The sequence below is a fragment of the Talpa occidentalis genome, unplaced genomic scaffold, assembly GCF_014898055.3.
Source record: "Talpa occidentalis isolate TD23 unplaced genomic scaffold, MPIMG_talOcc4v2.1 talOcc4.13, whole genome shotgun sequence".
NCBI classification, from domain to species: domain Eukaryota; kingdom Metazoa; phylum Chordata; class Mammalia; order Eulipotyphla; family Talpidae; genus Talpa; species Talpa occidentalis.
This window is the reverse complement of record NW_023601322.1, coordinates 98,549,651-98,572,123: the sequence shown is the minus strand read 5'-3', so window position 1 is coordinate 98,572,123 and position 22,473 is coordinate 98,549,651. Positions and strand designations below refer to the sequence as shown.

The following is a 22,473-nucleotide window of genomic DNA, read 5'->3' as shown; positions in this document are numbered from 1 at the left end:
AGAGCAGGGAGCAGAACAGGCAGAAGGACCGAAGTACACTGCTGAGGGGAGCAGAGGGCGGCAGGAGAGGTCTGTGCGCCATGTGGGACCCTCCTCCGGTGGCCGGGAGCAGCCGGGGATTGAACCGGCGCTGCAGAGGCTGAGGGCAGCTTCACAACCCAGCGCTCAACTGCTGCGCCACCGGAGAGGCCCATTCCTGTCTTGTATTTGAAGTGAACCTGGAACCTGGAACTTGCTGGATATCGGCTCCCCGGGCCTGTCACTGCCAGCCCGCCCCAGAGAGGTTGGGGCCTCCCAGCCTCCATAATCATGAGAGCCAGTTCATTAAAGTAAATACCGCATACATGCATAGATACATTCTGCTTCCCTGGCAAACTCTAAGACATCTGGCCCGTTTTAAGAGGTTCTTGCCTCCTTTGTTCCACTGCAGGGGTGCAGCTGGTAGCGGGAATTAGGGCCTGGAGTTACCCGGCAATCTTCTTTGGGGTTGTTCTTCTCCCTTTACATGTTCCTGAAGCCAGCTGGTCATTTGTTTCAGTTCTATGTCATGTGGTAAGCTAGAACACAGGGTTCCAAGGGTTAGATGCTGACTCAGAGCACAGACGATAATGCATAGACCTGGAGTATAAGCTCTGGGCTTTAACCCAGGTTTACAAACACTGAACTGAGGCCACGGCCACTGGCTCAGTCCTAAATTGTCCTTTATTTTGCACCTGTTGTTATCCCTGGTATGTAAATTTTACCCGGGAACTTGGTGGTGAGGAGGGTGACTCGTTTTCTGGCCCTGGAAAATTATGGACATTTTACTCCCTGACATCACTAGCTGGCTGCACACCAGAGACAGGAGGGGGCACAGGATGGAAACATGCAGGGGCTCCTGCAAAGCCCACCTTGGACTTGAGGGCACTGGGGAAAGTGCAAGCTTTGTTGGTTTCTTCTCTCAACACTGGTTCAGGAAAGGGCCTGGGGCCATAGGAACCTGGAGAGCTCAGGAGGGCACGTGACTGGCCTGGCTCAGGCCTGGCCACATTTGCAGCAGGAAGATATGTCACTCTCTGTTTAGAGTTAGCTACCCAGCAGAACACTTGTTAGTGCCCTTTATTCGTCCTAATTCTTTTTTTTTTTTTTTTTTATTTGTTTGTTTGTTTATACATGCACTGGGTACAGTCAGAAGCGCAGGAGGGTGAGAGAATTCACCAGAGCCAGAGCGGGGAGCAGAGCAGGCAGAAGGACCGAAGTACACTGCTGAGGGGAGCAGCGGGCGGCAGGAGAGGTCTGCGCGCCATGTGGGACCCTCCTCCGGTGGCTGGGGAGCAGCCGGGGATCGAACCGGCGCCGCAGAGGCCGCGGGCAGCTTCGCAACCCAGCGCTCAACCGCTGCGCCACCGGGGAGGCCCTATTCGTCCTAATTCTTAAAGCCTATTACTTGCAAGTCACTTCTCAGGCACCTATTAGAGAAAGTGGCAAGCTTTATAGTTTTTACCTCAGAAGAGGTCCAGATATAGCTTTTTAATAAAAGCCAGTGTCACACTTGATAACACCTAGTGTTTATCCTCCAAGCACCAGTCCTCCCAGCTCGGCTGATTCTTTGCTGTGCCCCTGGCCCATAGCTTGGGCCCACCTGCTCCTTCTGAAGGGTTCGGTGCACAGAGCCCTCCTCCCCGCTGCAAGGAGGGTGGCTATGGCCCGCACACGGAGCTCCTGAGCGGAATGACCTTCAGTGGGCCAGTCAGATAAACAAGAGAGCCTTTTCATCTCCCAGCCATTGATTTTCTGTGAGGCAAACCACAAAGCTGCTTTGAAGTTGAGGAGGGAGCAGCAAGAGGAGCGGGAGATAACACTGAAGGGAAGAGTGGATTCGAAATGAAGTCAATCTCTCATCTAGGCCAGGATGGCTATTGGCGAAGCTGAAACTGCCAGATTTTATCAGGACCGAATTTAGATCAGTGTAAAAAGAGGGTGTTTTACGTGGTAAAACTGGTTTAGGGGATGGGTGGTGATAAAACAAAGAGAAATCTGAAAGGGCTCTTGCCTGGAAAGTATCCATGGAGCAGAAATGGCAGCTTTTATGAAACAGTGGCCAGAGAGTGGTGTCTCCTCTTCACACAGCTCGTCCAGGCTCCCCTTGGAAGTCACACAGTGGGACTGACTGCACACGTGGATTGGCAGAGCCCTTACATTCTTGTGTCAAAATTTTTTCTTTAAAACAACATACCGGTAAACGTGTTGGCTTGTATTTTGACAGAACAGTTCCGGTTTTTGTGAAATGGTAAACGTCTTCCACTTTCACACTTCTCTTTTCACCACATGCTTTTCTGTGAGCTCCGCCAAGGGCCCGGACACAGGCAGGGGATGCTGCCACCCTGCAGTTACAGGGAGAGCCAGAGCTGGCCTGGGGGTGCTCCAGGGTGAGAGAGAGGGAGAGCAGCACCTGGGGCCCAGCCCCTGCTCCCCTGGTCCCGCCAGCATCCTGTGCTATGTGATCCTTAAAGCAGGGAAACTCCACTCGCTTCTCACTCCTCTTTCTGAAACCTGCACTGTTTCTCTCAGGGTGACATCCTGACCGTTGACCCCGAATGCATGGCACTGAGGTGCCTGGAGGTTCCAGTTGTGACAGGAGTCGAGGCCTGCTCTGTAGGCAGCTATTAGTGGTGCTGATAGAGCAGCAAGAAGCTGGATTTACAAAATCCTGGGGGGCTAAAGGGTTTTTAGTGGGGTGAAATGGAAGATCCTTGAGAAAGTTCATTCTCTCTCTGAGTCATGAGCAGGAAACAATGGACACTTAGGTCTTCCTCAGTCCTGTCTTCCTAGAGCTGGGGTAGCAAAAACTACACATGCCACTAGCAAAAGTGGTGTCAGGGAGGAGGGGACCCCCTGCCATCCTGGGATGGCTAAGTCACTTGTGGAAATCCTGAGCCGGAGCCCGGATGGCAAGAGGAGGCCCAGGCAGGGAATGGCAGTGTTAGGGCTGGTCAGCGGGACCCGTTTCCATGTTACTTTTTCATTTAGTTATTTCCATACCACTGCTTTGTACCAGATAGTTACTGTATTGCTTTGTTCTGATCCTAAAAATCATCTTTTTGTTCCAGCTGGTAATCAAGTACATACCCAATAATTATCTCTTATAAAATTTCAAACAGGCTCTATTATCATTGCCTACAGCTCTTTAAAAGGCTCAGTTAATGTCCTGGGCAGGACAGGCTAAGGAAAAGGATTAACTAATCCTAACACTTTCATTTCTTCATTTATTTATTCTTTTTGATTTACTAGTATTTATCTTGCTGATAATAATGAACTTTAAAATGAAGTTTGATGTTACTTCACTTAATCAAAAGGGGCTGTTTTAAATTCATTTCAGAACATCATGCAATTAATTATTTATGGGACATTGAACAAGGCCAGCTTCCGCTGGAGGTATCGTCACCTTCTGAGGCAGTTTCTGAACAAGAGGAAACAGCCTGCCTTATGTAACTTCTGTAAGTCACAGCTGAGATTTTAAATATTGTTATAAATGGTGTACAGGATTCATGTTAAAATGGCATTTCTAGAATTCATATTAACATAAGTGGGTTTAGATAAAAATTATTGACTAACTTACCTCCTTTTTAATGACTTCATTGACTTAACATATACACTTTTTCAAAACTTGTTTGACTCATAAGTGACCATCTTTTGGAATGTGCTTAAATGCCCCATTGGCTCATTTTCTGTGTCAAATGTATTGAAAATGTTAGTTAGCCAGATAAACGGAGAATGGTTATTTCTGAAATTGGAACTAGTCTATCACCTGGGATGCTGCTAGATGTAACCTGTTTAGGATTCATATTAAGTTAATATAAAAAGAGGTAGATGAATTGAAAGGAAATGACCTCATTACCAGTGAACTTTCCTGTCTTGCCTCCTTTTAGGGGAGAGACGGTCGCTTAAATATAAATGAGCAGCTGACATTAACAACAAGGCAGTTTGATATGAAAACGAATTTTGCTATAAACTAAAGAGAAACCACACTTTATGGGGAATGTACAGTCCCCTATACTGCAGGGATGGAAACTTTTAACATTGGCCAGCCTCTACCAGGCTAATTTGGGAAAGTAAATTACTCAGACTAAACTCCTAGCTCTGAATCTGTATTTTGGTTTGACTTCCCCACCGCCCTTGCTAGAGGGAGGTAATGGATAAACCTCTGGAAGTGGATTCCATCTGTGTACACGAGTTGCTCAGGCCAGGCTTCATCCAGGGCTGTCTCAGCAGGGCTTCTGGGGGCACAGTCCCGCTCGGGCAGGTGCGGGGCCGGGGGCGGGTGGCATAGGGGAGGACAACACTTCTAGGACGGACCTCTGAGATCCTCGTGAGCAGGAAATGGTGTTCACATGGTCATGGTGGGCCTGCCATTAGTTAGCCGTCTGGTCCGGGGCCCTTGTGCTGCCGTGTGTAAGTAACTAAGGCTAACCGGAGCACAGAGATGGTGTTTGCTCTTTACTCACCATTGAAGAAGAAAGGCTCTCCCTGGAGGCACATCCTGTGCAGGCTGCCCTCTGGGTCCTCTGCCTGCAACAGGAGTCAGACACCTGTTCTGCAGCTCCTCAGGGGCCTCCATGGAGTTCATGGCGACACACGCACAGCCAAAGGAATGTTAATGGTTTGAGATATAGTTTTAGAAAAGACAAGCTATCCGACAAGTAAACTATCATGATCGTTGATAGCAGAGCATACAAATACTTTTAAGTTAGCAAATGATCAAAACGATCTCCATTTCTTCTCTTTTGTGGTTAATAGACCCAGGAACTAGCTTGCCTCCTTCCCATCCCCCTTTTCAGCTTTCCACATGTGAGTGGGAGGCTGATGCAGGCTTGCCCAGTCCTTCCAGCCCGCTCCCTGGTGAATATGGAGAAGACTAATATTACAGGCCATTTTGTCCCTGCATGTTGAGGTCGGGGCTGTGCCAGTCTCTACCCTGATGGGTTATGTTGTCTCGGGGCGAAGGGGTAATGTTGTATGTAGCAAGAGCTCCTGAGAACAGTGTCATCCCCTCAGTCTGGACATTCTTCCCTTCTCTTTTGAAATCTTTACTTTTGGATGTGTGCCCTGGGTTAGGAAGGTGAGTGCAGCTGCCAAGAGCTGACAGTGAGTGGCGTGTACTCCTCAAGGGGCAAGAGTCCAGTCACTACCTTCAGGGACCCACGCAGGACCTGGCCCTGTAATGAATGTGTCCTGGCTGACAGCGGTGTCCTTCACCTTCTCTTTCTGTATGGGATGGACAGAGAAAGGGTCAGAAACAGGAGAAAGCAGAGACATAATTTTAGATTTGTCTTTTACTAGTTGTGTGATTTCTGTAAACTCATTCACTGTTCCTACTGTTTTGAACAATGATGTCTGGATTAGATGCTCTTCAAATTTCCTTCTCCCTCCATGCAACACGGGATGGCAAAAATCAGTGGTTTGATGGTAAATACTGACTTTCAAGTGAAAAGGAATAAAAAGAAAGCCATGATTCTGTGACATGTGCCAATTTCTATGGTGTAAATACGCATGCTGTGGTCAGCTACGGATGTGGACTTGGCACAAAATGGGTACATTTGGCCCTCTCAACAGAGGGCCGACCCAGTTCCAGCTCAGCACAGGCCTTAAAATACTGAGTTATTCTACCTGAAGGGACTGCAAAGTATGCTAACAGAGGTGAGAAAAAGTTAATAATGATGGAAACAAACATAAGTTTCCAGGATTAATGAGAAAATGTCTCTGCTGTATATCTTGTCTAGTTATTGCTTTAACTAGCGATTGCACTGTTGCAGTTTTAAAGAAGAACAGCATAGGTCACGAGCTGTTTTTTAAAAAGCCACAGACATACAAAGAGGGACATTTCAAGAGCTGGATCTTTCAGTGTGGCAGGAAGCAACATTTAGATTCTGATCTAATGTTTGGACTGCATTTGTTACAGCACCAAGATTAGTCTTAAGCCCAGGCAGGACAGTGTTTTAACCTCGGCCACCCCGAGGATTAACATGTAAGACCCTGGAATGCTGGCGATACGGCTCTTGGCTCCCTCTGCTCACTGCTCAGGTGAGGAATAAAAATGCCGCAGACAACGCGGTGCATGTAGACCCTTGGGAAGGGATGAAGTGGGACACTGAAGACTGTCAGCCCAAAGGGGACAAATGCCCTGGATGTCCAGTGGAGGCTGCAGGCACCACAGTCCAGCCACGGAACACTGGGCTTGCCAAGGTCCAAGTTTAGTCCCCATGTGACAAGCACTTATTAGAAGACATCAACCAGAAAATTTCTCAGACAAGATATAAATACATGCAACTTAAAAAAAGTGGCTACCTTTTAAAATAGCTTATTTACCATGTGGACTATTTCTAATATTACATGGGCTAAAAGTGGACTGGGAACTCTGCAGGTTGTGTGTGACGGCATGTGCTGCTCAGGGTCAAGGGCCAGGCTTGTTAACAGTTCCCTGTTACTTTTCTGCATAAGGTCCAAGACGGCAATTGCGAAGGGTGTTTGAGCTTGAGACGAACAGCCAAACAAAACCTCATAGATTATCGTTTTGCTTCAACTCTGGTTTCATGAATGTGTATCAAGAAAAATGCATGATCTGGTTAGCAAGAGGCCTATATAGAGCCTGCAGGTGCACATACCAGCGAGATGACTACTTAGGACTCTGAAAAAGCCAAACCTCTGATGACCTACGGCAGGGACCACCGTCTTCCTCCGATGGTGGATCTCAGTGGATGAGACTCCTGCATACGACCCTTCTCAGAGGCTGTGCTCTCCTTTTGATATTAATCTCTAAAGAAGTATTTTCTGGTAACTATTTGCAGGAGGAAACAGAGGAGTTGAACAAAGATCTCGTACCATCTATGCATTCCAAAAGTCTGATGCAACACACTGTTCTCATTTTTAAGTAGGCAGATGGACATGTGCCCTAAAGCCAGTTCAAATTTGGCAACATCCCCCAGCCTTTCCATTGACTCTTCCAAATGCCTATGTCAGCATTGTCTCTCCTCACTCAGAATTCCAGGCCATGGCAAACTTTCCTGATTTGGTGGGAAGTTATTGCTAATTGTTTCATGGAGCCATGAATTCTTTCAGTCTGTCACTTTGGAAAGTTTTCTGAATACCAGTTCCCTAACAGAAGGCTGTGGCTGTGTTCTCGACCCCTATATGCATATTAAAGGCTCCATTTCTATGGTTCTGTTGACCTCTAATGTTCCATGGTCCTGGCAGTGTCCCAGGCACTTCATATCTAACATCAAGCAAATTCTATTTCTCTCAATCTTGGTTAAGTATTAACCATTTTTAATATTCTTTTAAAATCTAGCATGTTTATGTTTTGGAAAGGGGATGTAACTAGTTTATCTTATTAGCCTAGATAACAATAGGCTTATCAGCTTATTGTTAGAAGTCACCTGTTTCAACTTCTCGGATTTGAGAACCTTAATGCTGAGCAGAACATTGGAGGTTCTTCACTCAGTGAATTGAGATTTCAATTTCTTAAATATCAGGTAATGGATGAGTTTGGCATTTGAAAAAAATTACCTGGGTTGTTAAAATTTTTTCCTATGCACTTCCGATGCAACACTTGCAGTTTACTTTTTCATTTATCAAGCATCTCTAGTGGGGTGGTTTGCTGAAGACAACAAGCAGTATAAATTATGATCTCTGACCTTAAAGGAGTCTATAGTCTAGTATGGAGCCCAAATGTGCACAGATAATTGCAATATGATGCAATAAGACTTTTATTAGAAGTATGACTGGAATGCTTTGCTAGAATTAGTCTTTCAATGCTGCCCAGCAAAGTGAAGAAGGCTGGACATGCTACTGAATCATAAAGTTAGTGAATGACTGGATATATATGAGCAAAACACACAAAATGTCATGCCCCCTAGGACAACTTGGATTGGAAGGATTGGAACTGGGTATCTATCTCACTTCCTGTACAAAAATTGAGCCTGGGGGAAGGTTTCTGGGGGGTGACGGCTAGCAGGGATAGATTTCTATTTTGGGTGGCCAAAATGTCTTGGAATTACATTGTAGATGACTGTACAAGTTTGTAAAAAAATAAAAGCCACTGAATTGTACTTTTTAAAAGGGTAAATTTTATGGTCTGGAAATGCTATCTTAATAAAAAAGATTAAAAGTCCAAAACAAACAGCAACAATGAAACCATAGCCCAGAAAGTGCAATTGAAGCTCTTATTGAAATGTTCCACTCAGGTCATTTTCACCCTGAAGAAGGATACGCTAAAGAGAAAGAATGTTTTTCAGTTAAAACAAGACTGAAGGTAGTCAAAAGATGTACTGTACTTCAATAACTCTAAGATGCACGCTTTCTCACTTTTCTGTATAACTGCTGATGTCATAGTTTATTTGGTTGTATTTTTCTTTCTTTGTAGGCACATACACTTGTGATATGTTTTAGAGTCAGTGAAATACAGTACTTAATTTTTAGAATTATGTGCAGAGGCTGTTAGCTGTTCCTCAATGAGTGCTCTTCTCTTTCCAGAACGTGACGAGACGTTCCGGCTGGGTAAAGGGCCTTGCAAACAAAGGCACGCTGTAGTGTGGCCACAGCCTGAGTTCTGGCCCTAGGGAGAAGGAGCACACCCTTCCTTATTCCTTCATTTTATCTTTTTTTTGGTCATTCCTATTTCTATTTCTTTCCCCTCCCCTTTCCACCCTTCTCTCCTTTCTTCATTCCCTTCCTTCCAAACCACAGACTTCATGGTGGGAGCTGAGCAACCACCTTGACCTATGAGGTCAAAGCCATGTGTCGAGGATAAAAGACAACTGACTCTTTAATTGTCACAGAAGCAGGATAGGAGCCCTGGGCTGACTCCGCACACACGCGTGGGTGAGAGGTGTACAATCTAGCTTTTAAAGTCACTCTTATGGGCCTCCCCGGTGGCACAGCGGTTGAGCGCTGGGTTGCGAAGCTGCCCGCGGCCTCTGCGGCACCGGTTCGATCCCTGGCTGCTCCCCGGCCACCGGAGGAGGGTCCCACATGGCGCGCAGACCTCTCCTGCCGCCCGCTGCTCCCCTCAGCAGTGTACTTCGGTCCTTCTGCCTGCTCTGCTCCCCGCTCTGGCTCTGGTGAATTCTCTCACCCTCCTGCGCTTCTGACTGTACCCAGTGCATGTATAAACAAAAAACAAACAAACAAATAAAAAAAAAAAAAAAAACCATGCCTCTAAAAAAAAAAATAAATAAAATAAAGTCACTCTTATTTTGGGTTTCTTACCACAGGAGATGAATAAATATGTCAACATCAATAGCTTCTGGCTTTTCTTTTCTGGAAATAAATGATTATTGTTTTCTTCAAAGGGACAGAATAGGTTAATTTTTCCTCTTCTTAGATACACGCACGCATGCACGCACACACATGCGGTACTGGGGAGGTAGACAACTTATCTGGACCAAAAATGAGTTACTAAACTTAACATTTACTTAATAGGAATGTACTGAGAATAGCTTTTCACTTTCATTATCATGGAAAGAAGGTTTTCGGCCCATATTTTATGTTCTAAATAGTACCTTTGTCAGGACTGCCTGTTCAGTGCCCTGGGAGGCAGCTTTTTCAATGCAACTGAGATCTCTTGATAACACAAAATCTGCCTTGTCAGCTGAATTCCTTTAGCGTTGTGTCGCCATGTGGTGAGAATTCATGATCAGATTTCACCATTAAGAAAATTCTTTCAGCAGTACATGTACAGTCAAGTTTGCTGCCTGAATAGCTGAACATTAGGATCATGGGATTAAACATGTGTCTCATGACAAAGTTGAGAGAAATGCAACAATTTGGGTGCCTGGTTCTGTCAACGGGGCGAGGCCATGGCGGGCTGTGCCATGGGGTACCCCCGTGTGTCTGTCACTCTCTTGTTCTTCATATCTGAGGAGAGGGCACGGTGAGCAGGCCTGTTGGCTTGAGCTTGTTAATGCCACCATCAAGAATACAGACCCTGGGGTATTTCATCTTCACAAGGTGAGCAGCAAACTGAAAGAAAAACAAGGCCAAATTTATAGATGAGAAAGAACAAAATTATACTTCTGTATTCTCACTTTTTTTCTCATGCTTTTATATAATTCTTGCTGTCACCGTTATATCAATGAATCATTTAATATAACTTAAATCACTCAAACGCCAACAAACAACTTCTTTATGCCATGGAGTGTGCCTTCTTAGTTGTCTTTTGCACTTGTCTGAACAGGCCACAGACATGCAATCAGTGTGCACAGCAGCCAGCCCCAACAGCACCAGGGGTGCTCGGGAGAAGCCCACCCTCTCCAAGGTCATCAACATTCCCACTTTTCAAGTATCCCTCCAGCGGCGGCAGGGCGCCTCACATCCACAGCGCACACTTTTGGATACTGTTAGTCTGGCTCCATGTAGTGTGCCAGAGAGGAACCATAAACTGTCGCAACATGTTTTTGGAGCAACTGCAATGACCCGTACGAGACCATGCCCTTTAGTGAATTTTGAAGGATGGATCCAGGAAGCCCTTTAGAGGCCCAGCACATGGACGCTTAAAAGTTACCAAGACCTACACTTATCTCCCCCCACTTGGCCCGCCTCCACCTGTTTGGGGTCACTGGGGATCTTTCTGCTTTCCTTGTATAGGCCTCCCTGCTTGCCAAAAGCAGAACATTCCTACTTGGTATGATCTGATAGGCTATTTTTTGGGTCTGGTAACATTAAAAAAAAAAATTTCCATCTAAATTAACAGAGACAGCACTCCCAGACCTAAAAGATAACCTACCAAATCTGACCGATAGGATTCCACGTTCAGACAGGGGGGACCCTGCATTTATGATACAGAGTCCTCGCTGCCTGTCAGTGAGAGGGGGGCTACCTCTCTCTGGGTGGGAACAGGCTCCTGGCCCCCTTAGATCTTCTTCAAACCACCCCCAAGCTTCTGTGCACCCTCTGCCTTCCTGCTCACCTCTTTCTCTAGAAGCCAAGTCTCCACAAGGGGCCCTTCTTTTCTACCCCCAAAACTCCTTGTGAGACTGACTCTCTGTTGCTCCTATGTGTTTAAAGTGCCTGTTAAGAGCCTGCGTCTACAGACTGTTGGTTCCCTCAGGCTGCGGAGCCTGCTGTTTCTCTATCACTGGTCCCAGGACACATCAGGACTCGGGACAGGCCTGCTGGGTGGAACCAAACCTTGACAGTGAGAAGCAGTCACGTGACACACGGGGTTCTCCATGTCGCAGAGTACCCCTCTCCTTTTGGCCTCCTGCAGCGCACGGCCAGACCCTCACATAGCAGCCACCTGTCAGCTCTGAGCTCTGCAGAGCACCAGGCCTTCACGCTGAGGAGGAATTACGCTCTAGTGTTTGCTGGTGGGGGCAGGTCTTCACTCAGCTCTCCCCACGCTGTGTGTCTGACACCCCCGGCTTTAGAACAGCGGCACCAGGCGCATCCGCTGTGTGGTGGGCAGGCAGCACCCACCCCAAGCATCTTGGCTTCCTTCCCCCGCAGGGAGTGATACAATTACCACTTAGGCCGGGATTCTGAGATAAACACACCATTACTCAAAAGCCTGTGGATAAGCAGTCTTAGCATTCGCTTCTTTCAAAACACTGCCGGAGCCAGCAAATGAGTAAGGGAGGACTCACTGTATGCGCAACTAATCTCCCCGAGACTGCTACAGAGCTGGGAAGGCTTCCCGCTGCTGCTGAGAGCAGGGCATAGCCACCAGGCGCTTTGCTGCGCTGGCAAAGGCAGACAAGGAAGCAGGGCGCTGCTCTCTGGGAGGTCTAGGTCGGGCAGTGGCGGGGAGGGGGAAGAGTAGAAATGGAGAATGAGGCCAATGCTTAGACGCCTCAAAGAGAAACCAAGCTGCGTGTCATCTTTACCTGAGTTTTCAGGTAAAGATGGTGAGTGCTGCTCCTAGCTCTGGTTCCGATTATCCATGTTAATTGCTGGCGTCATGGAGGCCAAGACTGCATCCTTCCACGCTTGCCACAGAAATCGCTCCTTTCACCATCTGTCTGTCTGTCCGTGGTCACAAATTCTGTATAGCCCCTGCCCAGTGCCAGGCAGGGGCGTCGGGGTCTCAGTACCCCTCCCTCTGCACCTGGCGGCCCTGGCCATGTCAGTAAGCACAGGGCGCAGACTGACTACTGAGGCCTGGTCCCGCAGCAGTAGCTACACTGCGTCAGCATCATCCGCTGCTTCCAACAAAAGGGATGCCCAGGTCTGCTGGCGAGCACTGACAATGGAGTTTGTGGGGACGAACTCCAGCATCAGCCTTTTTTTAAAGCCCCAGGGAAAGGAACATGCAGCCAGCACTGGGAATCACTTGGTGAGCAAATGGGATTCATGTGCAGGCAGAGGTGTGTGGGACCCACACCTCGGTTTTCATAGGAGAGCTAGTCACAGCGTTAAAAGAGGCTGCCCAGTGTTTGTGGGGCTGACATCAGGTGCCTCGTGGAGGGACTGCCCAGCGGGCGGTGTTCCACGTGCAGGAGCTGGGATTTGCTGGCGCGGGATCGGGCTGTAGCCGCAGGGCAGCGCGTCTGCTGCGTGTCGTGCTCCTACACACCAGGGCAGAGCTGCTGCGTGTCTGCCGTTCCTCCGGCAGGCAGCGCCAGGGCGGTGTTCCTGTCACGGGCGGAGCAGGCACACCTCAGAACAGCACCGTCTGAGAGCCGCAGGTGCTGGCGGGGCCTCCCCACTTGTTTACTCTCATTATCTTGCAGCTCACCTTGGCCTTGAAGGCTGGCATGCCTGTCCAGAGGAAGTCAAGTTCTGCCGTAGTGGAGCCATGAGTGGAGGAAAGGGGTTTGGACCTGCTCCACAGCACAGGGGACAAGGCCAAGAGACGCAAACCCGATGAGATTTGACAGACACACTGGATCCCGTGGTTCCCCTGGCTCTCACAGAACACAGGTCCTGACGGAACCATGAGCAGCAGGATGCTGAGGAGACTGGGCTTATAACTCAGGAGATTTGGGGAGCAGCACAGGGCAGGACAAGTGTTTGGGGATGTGAAATTTGGGTCTTGTGAGGCTGAAGTTCATGATAGCAACTGAACAACTGGCATAAGCGGACCAACACCCTGGCAAAGCTCAAACCTAGGTCTTCTTTCTTCCACCTTCTCTATCCCTTCCTTTCCTCCTCATAGTGCTGACTTGTGGTAAGGAAAAGTCAGCATCGGGTTGGCGTGGAGGTGAATGAAGGAATTAGCTTACAATGAGCAGCTATACTAATTTTATTTTCTGTTTTTATGGCTGTGAAGCTGATGCTCTATCAGTCTTCCAGGTCCTCTCGACCCTCTGGATGCCAAGATATGGTGGCGTTTCATATTTCCAGCACTGTGTGGGTGGCCGGGGCTGATCCTTCCCGCAAGCCATGTCCCTGTTTCCAAGAGTCTGGCTGGACAACTCAGAGAAGCGTATCTGAGATGAGAAATAGATACGGGGTGTTTCCCCCTTGAGAGCCCAGGGAGGCCCTGCACTGACTGTAATTATTCTGATTATTTAAGAGACTTTTGGGGTCCTTAATAAAGGCCCTGGTCATTTAAACTGTCCCTGTCAGTGATCATAAGAGCTGGGACAGGATTACAGGAAAGAAGGGAGGAGGAGGTGCCTGACACTCTGCTGGTCTTTTCCCTCCCTGCTAGTCAGGGGTATTTTTGAAACATCTTTTTTTGTTTGTTCTGTTTTAATCCTTACCATGTTTCTCTCATACCTGAGATAAGTGTTCTGTTTCCTGCTAGCTTTCTGTATTTGGATCTTTTATAATTAATACACTGATTTACGACTAACACAATTTTTAAAAAGGATACTACATGGGTTTACCTTTCTTAAAAAACTATGTAAGTGACATGTACATGGCTGGTGGGAATATGTACTGGTGTGGTTGTTATGAAAAACAACTCTGAGGTCCCTCAAAAAATTAAAACTGGGACTACCATATGACCCAGTAAGCCCACTTCTGGGTATGTATCCAAAGGAAATGAAATCTGGATCTTAATGAGATCACTGCACTCCCCTGTGCACTGCAGTGCTTGGGATACAACCTAAGTGACCAGTGGTAGAGAATAAAGAAAATGTGATACACAAAAACACAGCCATATAAACACACAATGGAATATTAGTCAGGCTACAAAAGGAAATCCTGCTGTTTGTAGCAATATGGGTGAACCTGGAGAATATTACGTTAAGTGAAACAAGCCACACACACAGATACAACTACTGTGATACAACAGATACAACATCACCGAGACCACCCGAGTTCGATTCCTGGCCAGGGATCCACATGGCCAGCTAACCCACATGGCACAGCAGACCTCTCCTATCTCGCCCGCTACTCCCCTCAGCAGCGTATTTCAGTAGATCCACCTGTTCTGCTCCCCACTCTGTCTCTGGAAATCCCCTCACCCTTGCACCTCTGGCCTGCACCCCAGTTCTTCTACTCAAAAATAAGTAAAATCTTAAAAAAAAAAGTCAAGTTCTCAGAAGCAGAGAGCAGGATGGTGGTTGCCCTGGCGAGGGGTGGCATGGAGGAAATTAGGAGATATTACTCAAAATGCGCAGTTTCAGCTATGTGAGCTGAATAAGTTCTGCAGATCTGTGGTGACTAAGCTACAATGTCCAGCAAATGTGACAATACTGTGTTGTGTACTTGAAATTTGCTAAGAAAGGAAATGGTAACTATGGGAGGTGGGGGATATGTTAACTGACTTGACTGCTGTGATCTTTTCACAATGTGCCCATATATCAAGACGTCAAGTTGTACTCCTCTAGTAAACACAGCTCCTATGTGTCAATTATGCTGCAGCGCTGGGAAAAAAAGAGGACGACGAAAGGTGGGGTTGTCACAGTAATAACATCTAACAACAATCAGGCAGGGCTGCCTTCGTTTCTTATTCCATTCCCAGGAGAGTAGCAACAGGGCAATGCCCACAAGGTGAACACAAGGTCAGTGAGCGTTTCCCACACACCACAGGCACCGGTGACAGGTGACAAGGAAGGAGCGGAACAGGTAATTCCAGGGATTAGGCTAGCATGTCCTGCGCTGGAAATGAGAAGGGTTATGCAATGAGAAGAGAGTGTGAGAGCTGACCAACAACCAGCCATTTCATGCCCAGGCTTCTGATCCATGCTTATTTTAAGGATGATTACTCTAGTGGTGTCCGGGACATCCGGAATCTGATGTGTGATGTGCACTAGTCTACTCTTCCTTTTGGAACTGATCTTTGGGATTAGGCAATTTGATAGTGTAAAGGTTTTATTGTAAAAAGCATTTTTATGGCTTGTGTTATATAGGGGGGTGTAGAAATAATCACAATGTGCTAACTCAGTGTGGGTTTTTTTTGTTTTCATTTTCTTTTGCTTATAGTTTCTGTCTTTATTTCATCTCTTCCCATTCTCTTTCTACCTTTTTATTAAGAAATGTGTCAAAGGGACCTCCCTGGTTGCTCAGGGGTTAGGCTCAGTGCTATCACCACCATGGCCTGAATTCGATCCCTGGCCAGGAAGCTACCCACATGGCGCAGCAGACCTCTCCTGACTCACCCGCTGCCCCCCTCAGCAGTGTATTTCAGTGGATCTGCCTGTTCTGTCCCCCGCTGTTTCAGGTGAATCCTCTCACCTCTCACACCTCTGGCCTGTACCCTAGTTCTTGTATGCATAAATAAATAAAAATAAATCTAAAAAAAAGATATGTGTCAAAATATATAAAAATAGACAAAAGCGATATAAGAGCCATAGGTTCCCAACACCTGACTCCAGCAGTTATAACTCATGGCTGTGCACTTCATTTACTCCTCCCACATACTCTCCGCTCCCTTGTACCATGCTGACATATCAATTAGTACATACATATGTCTTTGAAATACACTAAAAAATACAACCACACTTCTGTTATCACATCGAGATCAAATTAACAATCATCCGTTAATATGATCAAATGATCATGATAGGAAAGGACTCACTCAACAGCTACTTCACAAATGCCACCCTCGTCCCCATCATCCACTTACCTATACCCACAATCTGTTTATTTTCATTCAGAGTCAAGCAAGGTCCACACAGTGAATGGATGTCTTTTGATCTATAGGTTGTTCTCTCTTTTCATTTCTTTTTTTTTTTTTAAAGATTTATTTATTTATACAAGCACTGGGTACAGTCAGAAGTGCGGGAGGGTGAGAGAATCGCCAGAGCCAGAGCCAGAGTGGGGAACAGAACAGGCAGACAGAGGACACTACTGAGGGGAGCAGCGGGCATGGCAGGAGAGGTCTGTGTGCCATGTGGGATCCTCGCTGGCGGCTGGGGATGGAACCGGCATTGTGGAGGCTGTTGTCAGCTTCATACGCCAGCGCTCAACCGCTGCGCCACCAGGGAGGCCCTCTCTTTTCATTTCTTTGCAGGAAGCTGATTCTCTCTGAAATTCTCTCTTACCAGACTTTTGGCGCCATTCCTCCCCCAAAACACCCTTATGAAAGTCAGCAACCATCTCCACTTGGTCACACTGCCAAATCCCATCTTCAAGACTCAATCTGAATCTGACTTGACCCATCAGCATCATCCGACACATTTGATCGTTTGCTCCTATTTCCAGAACTCTCCTCTCAGCCTTGGCTATGCTAACCACCCTGCTTCTCCCACCTCACCAGTGAGGTCTTTCCATCTTTCTAGCCTCCCCCGCAGGCCTCCTCATCAACTTGACCTCTGCCTATGGCCCAGTGTTCTGACTGCTTCTCTTCATCCCTCCATGATTTCTTCTAGTCCCATCTCGCCACTGATGATTTTAAATTTCTATCTTTAATCTTTTCCTTGAACTTTGAACTCATCAATATGCATCCTTAGTAGTTTCACTTGGATGCCTACAGATGTTCTCCAACTTAACAGTTTCAAAGGGGAACACTTGATTCCTATCTGTACCTGCCTGCAGTCTTCATTTCAAAAACCTGCAGCCCTGCTCTTCCAGTTGCTTAAGCGACAAACTCGGATATGTATGTGTGTCCTCATTTCCTCTACTCAGGAATTACGATGTCTCTAACTTTCCAAATGTGCTCACAATCTCATCATTTCTCACCACGTCCTCACTACAAACTAACCCAGTACTTCTTACCTACATCACTCCAGCTTTATCTCAACTGGATAGTCAAGAGAGGCTCCTTTCACAATGCAAGTCAGACCTCTTTTCGAAGTGCTTTAATGATCTCTCATTTTATTCAGAATAAAACTAAAGCCTTCATCACCGTCTAGGGGGTCCTGCATGAGCTGCAAATCTGCAAGCCCCGCCCCCACCCCATCCTCAGCCCCTCCCATTGCATCTCCAAGTCCAAATCCCCATCACCACTTAGATCGTGGCAATAACTTCTTGTCTGACAACCTCTCTCCTGGACCCTGTAGTCTTTTTCTACAAAGCAACCAGAATGGGACTTTAAAAATCCAAGTCAGAGCATATACAACCCTCATTTCCCTGCGTTGCAGTGGCTTTCCATCTCACTCAGAATACGGCTCGCCTGATCACCCTAGGAAGATGGTAAGATTCTTATTTTTCATTTCATCATTGATAACCTTTGGTATTTTGTGCTATCGACTGTCTGTCTCTCCCAGTGTACTGTAAGCTCCATGAAGGTGGGGCTTTTGTTTTACTTATGGTTTCTCCAGTGCTCAGAGGAATGCCTGGTATGTGGCATTTGCCCTACTATTTGCTGAATAATTGCTTCATTCATTCAACAAATGATTTTTGAGCATCTGCCCGTGAGGCACTGGGCAAGTGGTCTCATTGCCAGTGGAGGAGGCAGGAAGGGTGTTAGGGCAAGTAGCGAGGAAGCTGTCTATCAAATAGGAAACTACTGAGTAAGAGTCAGTATTTCTTTTATCCTTTACTGCCAGGGTCTTCAGGAAACTCTTGTATGAAGTGAGAAGTAAGATCAATTTAAAACATGTCTTCTAAAAGTCATTTCTACAAACAAAATCCCACATTTATACAAAAAGCACTGATGAAGTTCGTAAGTGCAGAAGTGACAAACTCTTAGGCAACAATTTTAATGCAAATGTCCAGAGAGCAGTGAGGTGAGAGACAATGTCCTCAGGTCATTTCCACCACCAAGGAACAGGAGTAGATGAAAGACAGTGAGGTGGATGCAGCAAGAGACTTGGCTTTCTGCTGGGCTCCCTGCCTATCTTAGGCCCTTTTCTCTCACGGAGTTTGGCAATTTTCAGAGGGATTTGGGCCACTCAAGAGGCATGTGAAAAAAAGGTAAGTTAATATTTTCACATTCTAAATTTGTCTCTTCTGCTCTACTCATTACATGTAATTCTTCTAACACAATCATACCTCCCTAGTGGCACAAGGGGTTAAGCACTGCACTATAAAGCAATCAGCAGCCTCTGCAGCATGAGTTCAATCACTGGCCGGCCAGGGAGCAACCCACATGGTGCAGCAGACCTCTCCTGACTTGCCCGCCGCTCCCCTCAGCAGTGTACTTCAGTCAATCTGTCTGTTCTGTTCCCCACTGTCTCTGGTGAATCCTCTCAATCCCCACATCTTTGGTCGTACCCCAGCTCTTGTATGCATAAATAAATAAATCTTAAAAAAAAAAATAAAGGCAGGCACAGAATATTTGGGCACATGGAAGGCAAAGCAACTTCTCCATTGTTTGCCGTGTTGAAATCCTAAGAACAGATTCTCCTGTCAAAATGTTTTCCTTTTCTTCTTCTTTCATTTTTCTTCTATCTCATTTACTTTCTTATCTCCTCCATTTTGCACTAAAGCACAATTTTCTTATTCATTAGCTACTTTATAATGGAGAGGATGGATTTTTTATAATTTCTTGAAACAAAGACAAGTTATATCTTTTACTGGTCCTTTGATAATCTCTTTTTGAGGCTTCTACCTGGAATTTGTCTTCCTTTCTGGAATAATGCATTTATGACCTTTTAAATTTAATTGAGAAGAAAGAAAGCCCTACATCATTTTTCTATATTGTAGAATACTAAGAGTTTATGGAAAGATTCTGTATAAACACATCCAGTTGTAACTCTTGAGTTTTGTTTGAACCTCCAAAAGCTTGACTGGATATTTGATATTTGTCCAAAATTTATCGCATTCCCTCCATACCACTTCATTCTTCCCTTCCCTTTCCCTATTAAAGGTATCAGCAACCTATCCCAAGACCCAACCTGGAAACTGCAAGGTTACCCTTGACTACTTTGTAAAAGCCTCCTTTGGCTCTGTACCCAATCTGTCAGTTCTCTGAGATTTGTCTTGGATCTGTTCCTTGTTTGCCATTGCTCTGCAACTACTCTATTTAGACCCTAGTTACTCTTGGATTAGTTCCTAAGTGGTTCTTGGGCTTTCAGTTCATCCTGTTCCATTTTCCTGGCTCTCTGCTGCCCACATGGTAACAAGGTCCTCATTAAATGCTGAGACTTCAGCCCCTGCTGTGCAGAGAATTCTTCCTTCTCCGCAGGCATCCTTAAGCATCTCTATGGATCATCCCGTTCAAGGGCTGGTCTGTCTACAGTCAATAAGGAAATAGGTGGAACCTACCTAAATGGTCCTACCAAAAGGATCATTTTGATAATGAGTCTCAAGTTTCTTTGCTTTGAACAATACAAGATATTCTTGCTGTTCGCTTGCTTGTTCTTTCTATGAAGAATGCATGCACGTATAACTTACAGATTAATGAGAAGAGTGTGCGTTAGGGTCTCAAGGAAGGTCAGAGAAGCCGGCGAGAGGATGTTATCAGACACTGAGTCAGCTGGGAGCAGTGCGGGCCTTTCCCCATCTCCGCTGGGCAGCCACAGGCCTGACTATCAGCCTCAGACAGACCCTCCGTTGTCTGTCCCCCACTTGTGAGCTCTGCCAGCTACCTGGCGGCAGGACGCTGCTGGCTTGAGAGGGGAAGTCAGCAGGAAGGTGCATTGAGAACCTGGCATTGAAATGGACTGGGGAAAGAGGGAGAGTGAAATTCTTGAATTGGTCTGTTTCTTGGAGTTTTAGTTTCTTTTTTGCTGGGATCATGGGTTAAGGAAAGACACTGTAAACATGATATTCAAATGTATTTCTAGAAATAAAGCTGACAGTGTTGCTTTCCTTCTGAAAAACCTTTTAATAGCTCCCACTGCTAAAATGTAAACTGCTCAACACAGCACTCAAGGTCATCAATAACCCAATTCTCAGCCTCACTGGCAGCCAGATGTTCTTAGAGGAAGCTTTCCAGCACCGGGCCATCTCCTTCGCTCTGAACGTGCCCTCCCGACTGTGGCCCGCCTCCAGATGCTTTTCCTTATTGGAATTCCACCCATAATTCTGGGTTGAGGTCTAGCACTACCTCCATGATGCTCTCAGTAGCCCCACTTACCCAGAGGAAATTTTCCTCTTTCATACTGATTTCCTAGAACGTCAATCATAAATCTCAGCAAATGAGGCATTCTTCTTTGAGTTTTAATCAGTTACATACATGTCTTCTCTTCTTAACTAGATTGTAAGATTTTTGAGGGTGAAGGACTGTCATTCTTACTTCCATTTCCTCATAATAGTTTCTATCATGCAGGTACTCCATGTTTGTTGTCTTGAATTAAATCAGTAGCTAATATCATTTATTCTTTTCTCTTTCAATTTTTTTTTTTACCAATCACTGCAAATGTATGGTGTATGAAAAACTATTGTTTTTCAAGTGTTCATTCATTAACTTAGGTTAATTTACATTAATGTAATTCCACCAGAACATCATTATTGAGTGTTTTCCACCTGCTAGGGGCTGGGACTCAATAGCAAACATGGTAAAGCTGCTGTCCTGAGTGAGCTTGGGGTTCAGTTGGAGAAGCAGGTGAGTGAATAGGGGGGTACAACACCATTATGCAGTCATCCTTCATTTCTGGGCAACTGTGTCTGCAGGAGCGAACTTGGAAGAGGGTGAGTGGGCATGAAATGGGCCCATGCTCTCTCTGTCCAGTGTTGTTCCCTCACACGGCCCTGTGAGACCCTGCAGGAAGCACAGGTGCCATGCAGTGCACACAGAAACTCTCGGGATAATAGTGTTCCTGCTACCAGTATCACAGAAAGTAAAAGATTTTCTGTGACTACTTGGGAAAGCACTTAGCCTCTGAGTATAGGAGTTAGAAAGAGTTCCATGAAGAAATGCTATATAAACAGGCTTTCAAGACAAATGTGGGGCACCTAGGGGAACAGAAGTGGGAAGACTGCTCCACATAGAGACAGGCACACCTAAACCACATATAAGGAACTACACATGATTAACTGTGGCTTTGACCTAAGAGGGTGATGGAACAGCAGTGAGGGGTGAGCTTGGAAAACAAAATAGGGCCCAGAACATGAAGGATCTTACAAGCCATGGTCAGCGTCTGCATTTTATTTGGAAGACAATGGGAATCACAGACACACTTTGGCAATGATCAGATTTACATTTAAAAAGCCTCACTCAGTGCGGGGGCAGAACAGGCAGGACCATGAAATGCTGGAGATGTGAGTGAGGACAGTGGGGATGAGAGAGTTTCAGAGCTAGCTAATGTGTGATGATAAGACAAATGGTAACTTTCTATGATTTGTTGCCACTAGTCACGAAGGTTAGAGAACTGGTCTTTAATCACAGCCTGGGTGGTATGCAGGAAAGCGCAGGGACTTTGTCATTAGCCCAGGGCATGAATCACCTTCTGCAGCTGGTCAGCTGTGGGGTCTTGGGTAACTCAAGTTTGTTTGACCTTAATTCTTTCACTTGCTAATAATATACTCAAATGCACATTCGAGTGTTATTGGAAGGACTAGCTCACAGAGCATATGTACAAGTGCTTGAATCATAGAAGAAATAATAAGCTACTTTCCCACTTTCCTCTTATCCTCCTCATTCCTTTCCCCAATCGATCCTTTATTAGAAGAACCATTACAACAACTGTACGGATTGCAACTTAAAGCAGACTTGTCCCCAAATGGGATGTAAGGTAGGCCTTTCCAGCATCCATGGTGGCTGCTCATTATGGAACAGCAATTCATACCAGTGATTCATGGTTCACTGGGTCACACATATGTCTGGCAAGCAGATGAAAGCCATGGATCTACTCTTTCAAAAAATATGGTGCATGTCCAACACCGAACGGATAATTTCACAGATCTCCTAAAATGCATGCTGGACTCTAGGGTCAAAAAGTTTTCCTTTATGTCAATGCATTTAATTAAAAAAAATTATGATAGCAATAATGACCTAGTGTTTCTGCATAAGGCAACTGGGATCTTCCTGTAGATTTACAGACTGGTGTTTAATAAAAGCTGATACAAGTCCTCCTGGGAATGGTGATGTGGACAACTCTTTTTAAGTTGTTATCAAGAAAACAGGAGAGAAGATTTCTATATATGCCATGAAAGTCTGTGTGACAAGTTTTTATTCTAACAACAAACTTGTGAAAGATGACTCCTATTAGAGGAGAAACCTCCTCTGATAAAATGCCATCCTCTTATCCCTCATGTATCAGGAGTTTGAATGAGTCTTGC

At 45.9% G+C, this 22,473-nt stretch overlaps 1 protein-coding gene across 3 annotated transcripts in view; it reads right to left on the bottom strand.

The window, feature by feature from the left end:
* Nucleotides 1-1,404: 1,404 nt before the first annotated feature.
* TBCK (TBC1 domain containing kinase) overlaps nt 1,405-22,473 on the bottom strand; it is a 147,795-nt gene continuing 126,726 nt past the window's right edge. For 2 of the 3 annotated variants that reach the window (XM_037509583.2, XM_037509584.2), the window contains exon 26: nt 9,174-9,996. In XM_037509583.2, the coding sequence (XP_037365480.1) occupies nt 9,886-9,996 (111 nt within the window). In that variant the 3' untranslated portion in view covers nt 9,174-9,885. Of the gene's footprint in view, nt 8,247-9,173; nt 9,997-22,473 lie in introns of those variants that run through there. The other variant, XR_008551562.1, reaches the window with a different exon arrangement.